General features: G+C 41.9%; 1 protein-coding gene across 1 annotated transcript; it reads right to left on the minus strand.

Moving 5' to 3' along the window:
- Positions 1-56: 56 nt before the first annotated feature.
- Positions 57-3,540, minus strand: LOC126782379 (probable 26S proteasome non-ATPase regulatory subunit 3). The gene is made up of 8 exons (XM_050507611.1): positions 3,407-3,540; positions 3,082-3,272; positions 2,840-2,977; positions 2,605-2,741; positions 2,406-2,460; positions 2,214-2,324; positions 1,186-1,425; positions 57-790 (listed from the first exon to the last, which is right to left on the minus strand). The coding sequence occupies exons 1-8, from the start codon at positions 3,483-3,485 to the stop codon at positions 278-280; spliced, it is 1,464 nt and encodes a 487-aa protein (XP_050363568.1). The 5' UTR covers positions 3,486-3,540; the 3' UTR covers positions 57-277.
- Between the last annotated feature and the right edge of the window lie 10,325 nt (positions 3,541-13,865).

A 13,865-nucleotide genomic window follows, 5' to 3' on the forward strand; every position in this document is an offset into this window, starting at 1 on the left:
AAAGCTTAATGGTTTCTGTCATTTTAAAGAAAAGAAAGTAATAAGCAGCCTCAGAATATGATTGAAAGAGTGACATCTCAGGCAGCTATATCAGAATAATCCTACGACGCAAAATGGAATCACATACTATCATGAGTAAACCAGACACAATAAAACTGAAAATATTCTAGCCGTAACATGCAATGCAAATAGGTCAATGACAACCCTTAAATCTGAAATTGTTCTTGCCGGGCATTGCAATGTGATATGCAGACGTCTTTTCTGAATTTAATTAATTTCAAAATTCATCATCATCCTCCTCGGCTATGTGCTTTGCAAGCTCCTGCTCCTGCTGCTGTCGCTCCCTCCTCTTCTCAGCACTTTCTTTCTCCTTGTGAGAATTTGGTGGAAACCTAAGTGCTCGCACTGCATCATTGTGCAAATTCAGACAGAAAGCAATCCTTGTATCAAATGCAGCTTGGGGCTCATTCGTAGAGTAGATATCTCCAGTTTCCTTTGACACCATGTATCCATTTGCATGATCCAGAGTTGCATCAATGGCACCATCTCGGATGGCCTTGGCCACAATGCTTTCAGCATCGGCAACAGGGTTGGGGGAGTCCAATCTCAGCTTTTTGGCAACATCAACCAGAGAAATTCGAGAATATGAGATGCTAATGTTGCGCAATCCTGTTCTAATAACATTGTGTCGCAGCCTCACAATCAAATTGTGGGTTCCATCTGAGCTAAACACAGTTGAGAACTTGTCAGCTATAGTTTTGAATAGTTCCAAGTCACCAATCCTCACAGCCTGCAAGACAAGTTTCAAAATAAATTCACCAGTAGGAAGGATACTCAATAATACATAAGAGGACAAAAATACTCTAAATAGATTTACCAGGACGGCTACTTGATGAAACCTAAGAGGCCAAATTTCAGGCATACAGGATTAGATCTGAATCGACTCCTTCAGTAAAAAAACTACTGATGTCTATGTATTCTATGCCAGATTACTATATCGACTCCTTCAGTAAAAAAACTACCAGAATGATTCCCAGAGAGACAAGAATAAAACCAAATGCTTAAGTGACTGACGTTTTGCTTTCATAACAGAAACTGGTATTAAAAATCATCAATTGTTGAACATGGCTTACTTCATACTAGGCCAGTAAGTAGAGATGCACAGTTTGAAAACTGAAGACTCACATTTGTAAGTTCGAAGTATGGCCTCAACGCCCTCTCCATTCCTTTTTGCATAAACACAGTCCTCTCAGGAATTTCTCCAAGCAACAGGCGCACAATGACTGCCCACTTGTTACATTGAATTCGAAAGCCAAGGGCTGCTACAGGGGCTTTCCTAGCAGCCTGAAGGAGGGACTCCTTTGCATCAGTATACTCCAACTGAATGGTTCTGATCTTTCCGAGATAAAACAGATAACGACAAAACTGCAAGAGCATGACTAGGCATCAGCTCGTCAATCTTACAAGTTGGCCCATGCATCTTCATAGTAAAACCACTTAGAAAAGGATTTTTTTGTGTCATCCTTAAGATTTTCTACCCGCACGTTTTTATAATCAAACTCATATGATTTTGTCAGGAACAGCCTGGTGGTAACTCCAATTACTTACAGAGAGATCATCCAGTTTCAACCAGTGATGTATGTTTTAGAATTTATAAGAAAGAGAAGGACCAAGCATAAAACAGTACTATTTCACTTGCTTATACTTTCTTTGAAAAAAAAATGTAAAGTGTAGACTCAAACACCCTACAGTGTGATAAATTACAAAGAGAATAACTATTTTATGGCTAAGAATTGAGTAGAGATGAATTTTGATTAATGTAAGCATGAGATTGACAGTAAAACAAAACACAAAGAACAACACGTCTTCATATATGCATATGAGTGAGTCTGCATTTGTGTATGTGTTGAAACTTTAGAATGCTGTCATCACAATACAACTATCAATATGTGTGCATGTGTGTAAAAACATGAAGACATTACATTAACTATACGAGGTTCCAATATCAACAGAGCAGACATTCATGTAACGGGCATGTCACTAGAAAACATCTTAACATACCTATGCTATATCATCTCACTCGTTAGACAACAGAGTTTAGACTTTGTTATATACAGATAGAAACATACAAAAACGGCACCAAATATATCCATATTCATATGCCGTGATGGCTATATGTACTGGGATGACAGTAAAAAGGTCGAAAGTAGAACCTGCTGGTTTGAGTGAGCCTCAAATCGTGGAGCCTTAGACCTCAGTTTCTCTGCCTGATCATATAGGTTATATGCCAGGTAATTGCGAAGCAAAAGGTTCAGAAGTGTCTCCTGCAACACACATTGTACATATGAGAAACCATAACGCATATATTTACCACTAATTGTAGAATAATCTGGTCTCAGATATACCTGACCCAGCTCATCACGGCGCAAAGTAGCAATGCGGTGAAGATTGAGAAGATTTCTGCAGTGTAAGAGTGAAGATTGTCATCAAATGCATAAGTTAACTAAAATAAAACATTGAATCAAACATTTAATTAAGGAGAATTAACCCTTGTTTTAGTACATAGACATATGTACATCAAAACATTCCTAAAATACAACTCACCCTCTAATCTCTGCGAGATCACCGGTGAATTCATAGCTGAGAGAGTAATAAAAGTAGAGCCTTGAAGCCAGAACATCAATAGTTCTCCTATTCATATTCTTCAGCCGAGCAATGCCAGCTGTTGCACAAGCTTTGGCCTACAATACCACAACCCACAGGTTATTACCACAAACGTTCCCCATTTCTTTACAAACTACACACAACCCCGAATGCAACAACGACAACATTCGCTCACCTCACTGTACTTCTTCTGATCAATCAGAAAAATCAGCACCAGCAAGTAGCAGTAAATCTCCAGCTCAGGCGAGGCGTGCTTCTTCGCAACTGGAGCTGCCGAAGTTGCAGTATCCACATCCATATCGTGCTCATCGTCCTGCATAACCAAATGTCACACAATCACAGACCTCCAAACCATAAACCAAACACTAAACTTCCAACTTTTCGAACCCGAAAATCGACAACTAACAGAAAATTCACCTTGGGAAGATAGGAGGACAACCGAGTGTGAGACTCAGATCCCGGCGAAAACGCAAAGCTCAGAAACGCCGAGAGCACAGAGACACTGAGCTTGCGCCTCTTTGCCATGGTCAGCCTGACGGCGCGGACGACTCGCCGGACCTCCTTGGTGTATGCGGCGGTTTCGAGGAGCGAAGCAATATCCTTCAAATCTAGCAAAATCGACACCACGAATTCAAAAATCGAAACTGAAATGCACCGAATCTGGACCAAAAATTGAAACGCCCGATTCATAAAGCCCAACGCGGAGAAATTAGGGTTTTGGTAATTGGGAGAGAGAACTTACGGTGGAGAGTCGTGGGGGTGGCGGAGGAGACGGAATTCGACGGGGCCGGGACCTCCTTCATCTCGACGTCTTGAGTCATCCTGTTGGTTTGTAGCCTTCTCTGTATGTCGAGGAGAGGAAGAGAAGAAGAAGAAGACGAGGGAGAGTGACTGAGACGAAATGTGATGCCTAATTATACACACACCTTTTCTTTCTTAACACGAAGAAAAAAAATGTAGGGATGTTACGGTTTACTGCCCAGTAACCTTTTACAGTGATATACTGCAAACGGGTGAAATTATCATATCATAATCATTATTATTTAAATTTAAAATTCTAAAATTTTATCATTCTCGTGATATTTTGAGATATGTTTCCGGATGAAATAATTGTGTATTATTGAATGATATGGGGACTTATATATAGGCATTACAAAACCACAATCTCGTAGGATTCGAAGTCCTAATCTATTACGGAGATGGTAATCTATCTCCTAACAAGAAACCTATTAGGCTAAGACACACACAAGAGTAGAATAGTAATTCTCCCGGAACACTCCCCCTTGTGTCGCATGTCTAGGTTGCATGGTGCACACATCGTTGCCTCGGTAAAAACCTTATCAAGTAAAATAAAAACCTCTTGGGTAAAAACAAAAGCTTGATCGAAGGGAAAAAGAGCACAACGCACCGTCTACATTTGATAGCATCATGTGAGCTACACTCCCCCTGAAGTCTACGAAACAACTCCCCCTGATTAGTGTCGTAATCATGGAGTACAAAGAACAACGTACACAACGTTTATTACATGCTTCTCAAACGTAGTCTTGGGCTAATGATTAATCATTAATCTAGCCACACATCCTTAGATCATTCATGCTATACTTAGCCAAACTTAGATCTTAGGAAACAAGATTGCATAACAACTCAAAACAAGAGTTTGCAATGAAAATCAGATTCTCGGGTAGAATGACATTCACTCACTTAAACGGCCATAACCTCTTCGTTAAAATAGGTATCAGCGAACCGTAAAAAGTTCTGAAAAGTAGACACCCGTGGCTTTCCAGTGACATAAGGTTCACAACCTAATCCGATCGGAGCAGTTCACAGTGCTCTGTCGAAGTTGACTGACTTGCAAATTTCCGGACAAGACTGTCCTATTTTGCTAAAACGGCCATAACTCACTCAATATGATAGCTATGAACAAATGGTTGGTGTCCCTGGAAAATAGACACATAGGTCTTTCCAACAGTATAAATTTCACCATATTTCATAGAGCGAGATGTCTTGTAGGTCTCGTTGAAGTTGACTTACGAAATTGGACAGATTTTGATTTGTCACATTCAATGTGTCTTTCCCAAAAGAATGGGGGAATGGACCAATGAATGACTGATTTTAGTTCGAGACGGAACTGTACGCATCCTCTACGCTACCAGTGTCGACTACTACACCAAGGCGTACGTTGATGTTGCTGGAGCTGCTAGCGGCGTTGGTGTGGATATGATTTATGTTGGTTCACTAAGTGTAGAACTAAACCCATGTCAAAGAAGGAATGCAAGTCCAATGACGATGCATAGGCGCATAGGTAATCACGTCATAATGAAAGCAATAGTATCCCAACAACACTTACATATATGAATCTATAGCTCATTGAATCTCTTCATCATCTTTACTTAGACGGAATAGAGAATCAAGAATTAGCTTTCATATGAACACATATGGGTATGAGTTCTTGTAACCGATTGTACTACGTTCTCTTGAACGTCACAATCTGATTACATAAGCTCTCCGTGGTCTGGAGGCATTTAAAGTCCCTCGGGCACTCTCATATATGCGTCAAGATCCCTTTACAGATATTCTATGACCACTATCATATGCTGCAAATCAGCTTTCATGGACACTACTACTGATCAAGTAGCGGAAAGCAATTATGTTCATAACGAGAGAATATAACTCATCGTAGTCAATACTAGGATAATGAGACAATGTTTGCGCCATAAGTCCTGCATATATCGCATGACTTCATCTTTCTCATTACAATTACGAACAACGATCAACATAACAAGTCTAGTTCAGCCTGTATTGATTCTTTCCACTTCGGTCAAGTTGCTCATCGTTGATGCTTTACAACGGAATAAGAACATAAGCGAATACATCATCAATCATGGGAGATCAATCCATTAAACACACGCGCGCGCTGTATACGATCAATTTGGTGAGAATTCTATTCTTCTCTAACATCAACAAAAGGAGTTTGTAGCGTCCCACAAAAACTTAGTTGATACACATGTTTAGAGAATATCTCTTGATGATGGGCGAAATACTTGTGCCTACGCACCTCGCTTATTTATGGTTTTGGTTCCAGAGAATAATGGTCTCCCCCTCATCTAGGCATGAGCCAAGACCGAAGCTATGACCCTTACTAGTTCATCTTTGCGTTTGCCGCCCTTGTTTTGTGGTGCAATACCACGGGCGCCGATAACACCACAGCGTACGATGGTGTCATCGCCGGCTTCCTTCCCACTGTCAGGGATGGTGCCAACGGTGCTAGGACCAGGTCATATGAAATTCTCTCATATTCTGAGAGTTCCAACCTTACCGACACATCACAGTATTTATGTGCGATCTCGTCACTTTCGCAATATCGGTAAAGTCATTGAGCATCAAATATTTGACTTTCTGGAGGTAGATAATGCGTTGCACATTTACTCACTTTGAGTAGTGCGGGATCTTAATGAGACATAGTGCCACACCACGTCAATTCCTGGCGTTAAAACCGGAATGGGAGCATTCCATATCTCCCCCTAACGACGGGAAGTATGTCTCATCGAAGTGACCGTCTGCTAATATCGCAAGATAGAGATCAACGGTTGTAGATTGGAAATAGCGGACAAGGGTTGGTGATTCATAAATAATAACGAACCAGAATACTTAATCGTTTCAAGTAGACCCATTGAGATAACTACAATAGAGGCACATAAACAACTTTAACCAAATAGGCATTTAATGAAAAGAACGATTTCCGAACACGGTTTCATTTTCAAATCGACAAAGTAGTGAAGTGAAAGAAAATGCGATTTAATAATTTTACGAAAATTTAATAATTTCTAAGAATTCGTATTATTTGATCCCGAAAAATCGGGTCATTACAGCACCTCACCGAGACACCTTGTGTCACACGGGCACAGCCGATACCAAAACTTTTTCCCTATGTGATGGCACTAAGCAGCCTACACTACCTAGCCAGCCTACCCACTTCTCTTACTCAATTGTCTATTGCACAGCGGAAACTATCTAATAATCGACAATGAGCATACAAGCCACACGCACACACACAACACAAGTGTTTACGAGAATCTGCTCCCAACCTTTAACTCATTTAAAGGATCAAGAAGATTACAACGAGTATAAAAAGTGCTTTCAACCTTGATCTACCCAAATCCAATCTGCCTAGCTACTCACTTAGTGCGCCTACACTAATCACTCAACCTAAGGGTACAATGAGGCTTACAGCCTTCGCAATTCTGACATGCCCTATCTGCCTAGCTCTCTATTGTGTTTCCCTCACCCTTACAATTGTTCTCTCCTTGCTTGTGTTCTCACAGTCTCGATTGTGATTTTGATGACACCTCTCGTTACCAATGACAACCCCATTGGCCTAAGTTATGTTTCACTACAATTCTGCATGGCGGTTGACACCCCCAATCACCCTAGGGTGATGTGGTAGCTTGCATACTTGCCAAGCAAGCATAATAACTTCCATGACATAGCCCACTAACCTTCCTATCTTGCATGAGTAAGTGCTGGTCATATCTTCAAGCATGAGTAGCCACCTTGCATGAGTAACCACCCACTAACTTGGATAATTGTTCACTGCTTTGATAACTGCCCACTACTTGGTAACTTCCTTGCATACTTGATAACCGCCCATTACATGCTTGGTAACTGTCCACTACTTGTGAACTGCCTAATAACTGTCGTGTATGAGTCATGCATGCCCCTGCACGCCAAGTGTCGCAGCCACTGCCGTCGACCTGCATGCATGCTGCGCGCACGCATGCTTGCTTGCTTGCTGCCTGTGCTTGCATGCCACCGTACCCTCCCATGCGTGCTACTATCTTGCATCCATACTTGTGATTAGTGCTAGCGAGGCTAATCTCTAGCCTATCGGTCTGCCTGCTCTGTGCTAGCGAGGCTAATATCCAACCAACTGCTTGCCTAGTGCTTGCCGAGATCTGCTGGCGAGGCTAATCTCCCTGTCGTGTTAGATCTGCCCACTTCCTTGCTGGTGAGGCTAATATACAGCCTACAGGTCTGCTAGCGAGGCTAATCTGCCCGCATATGCTAGCGAGGCTAATCTCCAGCCCAACCCTTGCACTTGTATCCGCATCTGCCTTGCATGCTAGCGAGGCTAATATGCCTGCATCTGTCGAGGCTAATAACTCCGCATCCTTTGCATTGCTTGGCACTTGACTCCATGCTTGGTATGCTCCTGCTAGTGAGGTTAATACTCAGCCAACCACTTTGCTAGCGAGGCTAATACCTCCGCTACTGATCTGTCTTGTTTTTACATGCATTTCTTTACATGTCTGAGCCTCGCTGAGGCACGGCCCAAGGCTCATGCCATGCCCAGCCTATCAGGCTTTAAGGTTGTAACAAACCTCCCCACCCAAGCTTGACGACGTCCTCATCGTCGGTAGGACCTCTAAGTGCTTGTCTATCAACCTTCCGACCTTTGCTTTGTTGCTTCCCTTGTGCTCCTTCAAGAAATCTGTTTTGACCTCCCCCAAACTCTTATCTTGTAGAACCAAGCCTCTACACACAACATAGCTTTCAATCGATGACTCTATGCCACCAAATTCTTTCTCCATACTAGGCAAAGATTGCAACAAATCTGCCTCTAGCTTCAAGAACTGCGGCTCTTAATCAATGCTAAGTCCTTTGCTCGAACTTGCATCCTTGGCTAACACTCGCTTTGCTATACGATGCTCCGCCAATGACGGATAATCTTTTCCTTCTAAACATCCCATATCCTTAGGAATGTACAACTTGCTGCCCTTTGCTCCATGCAACCAGTCATCTTGCCAATATCTTTTCACTATGCCATCTCCAACGAACTGCTTGTCATAAGTGATGAGATCTTCAATGTTGGTATCCTCTTTGATTCCTTCAAGGAGCCTATGCTCTCTATCTTTCGAGAACATCTTAAGTATCATCTTCGACGATGACCAATTGTCATGATCACTCAAAATTTGTTGCTTCCTTTGCAACAACTCAGCGCCATAGCGAACTTTGAAAAGTCTCCTCGGACCTGCTTCTTGCAACACACTGTAGTGTCTCCGCTGCTTCGCTTTCTCCAATGGCACCGCTCCATGAAGTGCTTATGCATGAGGTCTTCTTGCACTAGCTCCCAACTTCATCTTGTGCTCTTTCACATAGCTAAGAGGGAGCACCACATTCTCGGGTACTCTAAGAATCTTCTCCGGCTTGATCTCCATCAAGGTTGCATCCGGCCTTGTTTCCCATTTCTTCACTCTTGCTTTTGACTGACGAGCATCATGAACAAGTTTATTTTCCATGCGGTCCAGCAGTTGATCCGCATCTTTTGCTTTTACAAAGCATGGGAATTTCTCATTCACAAAGAAAATCTCACCCAAGTTAGGAACCATCCCTACTTTTGCCATTCGAAAGAACTCCATATCAAGGATCAAATCATAATCATCTAAAGCTGCTGCAAGCAAACTGTACTTGCCCTCCCAAACTGCAATCTTCATGCATACCTTCGTGGTACCTTCTATTGATTTGGCCTCCGAGTTCACAGCGTTTACCATGCTTGAGTTCTGAATCATCTCTAATCCCAGCTCTCTAGCTACTTCGACATCGACAAAGTTAGTTGTCGCTCCGCTGTCCAACTTTCCTAGCACCTCTTTACCATCAACCTTGATTGGCATGTACATTGATTCCTTCTCAAACTCCATAATTGTCAAAGCATTTAACAATTGTATAGGACTAAGGAGAGCTTCCTCCACTGCATCGCCGCTTGTTTCTTCGGCAACCAATGCATTCAACTGCTCCTTCTTAGGAAAATGTCATGCTAAATGAGGACCGGCACATATAAAGCAACCCGAACTCCACTTGTTTCTGTCTTGGGACTGATTCTTTGAACTATTAGCTTTACCCTTATCCTTCGCTTCAAACTTCTTCGATCCTTTCAAAGTGGCATCTTTGCCATTGTTTGTTGCAGGATAGTCTAGATCCACCAAGCTGTCTGCCGCTGCCATTGCACTTGGTAAGTCTCTTACCCCTTGTCTTCACAACTCCATTTGCACCTAAGGTTGCAATCCCGATGTGAAATTGAATAGCTTGTCTTCTTCCGACATGTTGGAGATGTCCAACATCAAGGAACTGAACTCCTTGACATACTCACGAACCGAGTTTGTGTGTCTTAGCTTCTTGAGAGATTCTCTTGCATTCAATCCGGCATTGCAAGGAAGGAACTGAACCTTCAACTCCTTCTTCATGGTATCCCACTCTTCGATTATTGGTCTGCCCACATTCATATCATCTTGCGTTCGAGTCCTCCACCATAGTTTGGCATCTCCGACAAGATACATGCTAGTAATGGAAACTCCTCATGGATGGGGATATGGGCAGCGACAAAGTACTGCTCCATGTCCCATAGAAAGTTCTCCAACTCTCTAGCATTACGAACTCCATGGAAAGCTTTCGGTTTCGACACCTTCACCTTCGAGACATTAAGGCTATCATTGCTGAGGGCCTTCTTAAGGACTACAATTTCATTTTGTAACTCTGTCACATCCTTCACTCCATCCGTAAGGTTTGCTATGTCTTCCAAAAGAGAAGATAGCTTACCGTCCACCTCTATGATGAACCGCTTGAAATCCGCATCCATCTTTTGCATGGTCTGTTCCATATTTGTGCATCGCTCCCACAAGGACGCTGCACCTTCTACTTGTGAGTCACCAACGAGATCTTCGAGTTTCACCACACGTTCCGTCAAGGTATTTCCTCTGACCATTGTGGAGAGTATAGAGCATAAGTTTTGTCAACTTGGCTCTGATACCAAATTGTCACACGGGCACAGTCGATACCAAAACGTTTTTCCCTATGTGATGACGCTAAGAAGCCTACACTACCTAGCTAACCTACCAACTTCTCTCACTCAATTGTCTATTCCACAGCGGAAACTATCTAATAAGCGACAATGAGCATACAAACCACAAGTGCACACACAACACAAGTGTTTTGGGAGTCTTCTCCCAACCTTTAACTCATTTAAAGGATCAAGAAGATTACAACGAGTACAAAAAGTGCTTTTAGCCTTAATCTACCCAAACCCAATTTGCCTAGCCACTCACTTAGTGTACCTACACTAATCACTCAACCAAAGGGTACAATGAGGCTTACAACCTTTGCAATTCCGACATGCCCTATCTGCCTAGCTCTCTATTGTGTTTCCCTCACCCTTACAATTGTTCTCTCCTTGCTTGTGTACTCACAGTCTCGATTGTGATTGTGATGACACCTCTCATTACCAATGACAACCCCATTGGCCTAGGTTATCTTGCACTACAATTCTGCATGGCGGTTGACACCCCCAACCGCCCTAGGGTGATGTGCCAAGCATAATAACTTCCATGACACAACCCACTAACCTCCCTACCATACATGAGTAAGTGTTGGTCCTATCTTCAAACATGAGTAGCCACCTTGCATGAGTAACCACCCACTAACTTGGATAACTTCCCACTGCTTTGGTAACTGCCTCGGATAACTGCCCACTACTTGGTAACTTCCTTGCATGCTTGATAACCTCCCATTACATGTTTGGTAATTGTCCACTACTTGTGAACTACCAAGTAACTGCCATGTATGAGTCATGCATGCCCCTGCATGCACAATGCGCGCACGCATGCTTGCTGCTTGTGCTTGCCTGCCACCGTACCCTCCCATGCGTGCTTCTGTCTTGCATCCACGCTTGTGATCAGTACTAGCGAGGCTAATCTCTAGCCTATCGTCTGCTTGCTCCGTGCTAGCGAGGCTAATATCCAGCCAGCTGCCAGCCTAGTGCTTATCGAGGTCTGCTGGCTAGGCTAATCTCCCTGCCGTGTCAGATCTGCCAACTTCCTTACTGTCGAGGCTGATATCCAGCCTACAGGTCTGCTAGCAAAGCTAATCTGCCCGCATCTGCTAGCGAGGCTAATCTTCAGCCCAGCCCTTGCACTTGTCTCCGCATCTGCCTTGCATGCTAGCGAGGCTAATATGTCTGCATCTGTCGAGGCTAATAACTCCGCATCCTTTGCATTCCTTGGCACCTGACTCGATGCTTGTAAGGCTTCTACTAGTGAGGCTAATACTCAACCAACCACTCTGCTAGCGAGGCTAATACCTCCGCTACTGATCTACCTTACTTTTGCATGCATTTCCTTACATGCGTGAGCCTCGTTGAGGCACGACCCAAGGCTCATGCCATGCCCAGTGTTAGGGGCAAACTCTTGTAAGGCGGCAAGCAACCTTGTCCAAGGTCATGAGTCATGCCTATGGCCGGTTGCTTGCATGCTAGTGGCAGTATTGTAATTTATAATTTCTGTAATTTATTTTCTTTAGAAGGTTCATGGTGGGAAGGTTCAATGTTTCCCCCTGCCAAGTATAGTTTTTCAAAATATGCTATTATAGGGAGTGGTTCCTAGTCGGCGACAGTTGGACTACGGAACTAGTATAGGTAAGCACATGTACTTTTACCTCCCTTACAGTCTTACCATCAATAAAGAGAGGAATTATTCAATCGTATGTGCCTCGTGAGATCATTTCTTGTTGCCTACTCGATAATTCACTTGTTCATGAGATTGTCCCTTACAACTATATAAATTGTGTTCTCGCTTGTTGCTAGCACTATATTAATATCGTGTGGTTTCATTGTCCCTTGCAAGGTACTCATTTGGCTAACTTGCTTCTCATTCAACGATTAACAAGTGCCGCACGGTCCTACTTGTGCTTTGCAAAGTCGGCCCGTGACACCCAGCCTATCAGGCTCTAAGGTTATAACACCTTGCTAATACAACACCGTCTTCTATTGCAGCACGTACAACCACCTTGACCAATATCTGGGGTCATGGGGTGGAGCGCGTCTCCAGCTACACATACATTACCTTTGCTAATATTTCCCCAAAGAACTTCCCAAGGATACCTATATGTCACTGTAGAGGATCTAAATGCATCCAAATCGGTGTTTTTCACAACAGCCCTTACTTCATCTGATATCTTTCGGATGGATAGTTCCATCTAAAAGATGCACCAGCTTAAAGTACCTTGATTCCTCAATGTAAACAACTCATCTGAGTTGGAGCAATATATGCTAAGCAAGCTCGGGAAGGTATCGGATGAAGCCAAGGTAGACTAGTATTTCCCATTTTCACTAATTGTTCCATTACTGTCCCAACACTATTCAGAGTAAATCTTCACTCTGAAATTACACAATGAAGTTCAAATTTTGGCACACTTTTCGATCAAATGTTTTCACCATAAGCGATTCAATATTTAGGTATGTTATTCAAGATTATTTCTACAAAATTTCATCATGGGAATATGCCCAGTCTTGGGGCATATTAGTGTTGTTTTTATTTTTGTTTTTGTTTTTTCGACATGCTGACGGTCATATGAAGTTCAAATTGAATGAAATTTTAACAGGGTTCTAAAATAAATATACTAAAAACATCGAACGATGCGATTGATGTCTAGACGGCACCTCCATATAATCAGTTCATAATGTGACACATTTATATTTAACCTATTATAAATATTACAAAAATACAATAATTTTTTAGTAACCTTACGAAACACTACAAAATGCTACGAGATGTTACGAAATACAACGGAATATTACGAAATACTACAAAATGTTATGAAATACTAGGAATTTATAAAAATGATACAATAGTACACATAAATAACATGATTTTAGTGAGAAAGTGTATAAAAGTCTAAACTTAGTCTTTATTTACAAACTACAATAATTTTTGCATAATCTTACGAAACGCTGCAAAATATTACGAAATTCTACAAAATGCTACGAAATGTTAAAAACACAACGAAATATTACGAATTTCTACAAAATAATATGATAGTATCCATAAAGAACCTAATCTAAATGAGAAAGTGTACAAAATTGTAAAGTTAGTCTTAGTTTATAAAATACAACAATTCTTGCATAATCTTATGAAACACTACAAAATACTACGAAATGTTACAAACCACTACGAAATATTACGAAATTATACAAAATACTACGAAATGTTACGAAACACTACGAAATATTACGAATTTCTACAAAATAATATGATAGTACCCTTAAAGAACCTAATCTAAGTGATAAAGTATATAAACATATATATGTTGTTTGATTACAAATCAGACGACAAATAAAAGTCGTCTGAATGTACATCATACGATAGATAAGTGTCGTC

Source organism: Argentina anserina, chromosome 2 (assembly GCF_933775445.1).
Source record: "Argentina anserina chromosome 2, drPotAnse1.1, whole genome shotgun sequence".
Classification (NCBI taxonomy): domain Eukaryota; kingdom Viridiplantae; phylum Streptophyta; class Magnoliopsida; order Rosales; family Rosaceae; genus Argentina; species Argentina anserina.

Bases quoted from the DNA above. Each gene is read 5' to 3' on its own strand.
- LOC126782379 (XM_050507611.1), bottom strand. From the start codon at position 3,485: ATGACTCAAGACGTCGAGATGAAGGAGGTCCCGGCCCCGTCGAATTCC. The intron at 2,742-2,839 runs GTGAGCGAATGT...GTGGTATTGTAG, and splicing joins ATCAGAAGAAGTACAGTGAG to GCCAAAGCTTGTGCAACAGC. The intron at 791-1,185 runs GTGAGTCTTCAG...CTTGTCTTGCAG, and splicing joins CATACTTCGAACTTACAAAT to GCTGTGAGGATTGGTGACTT.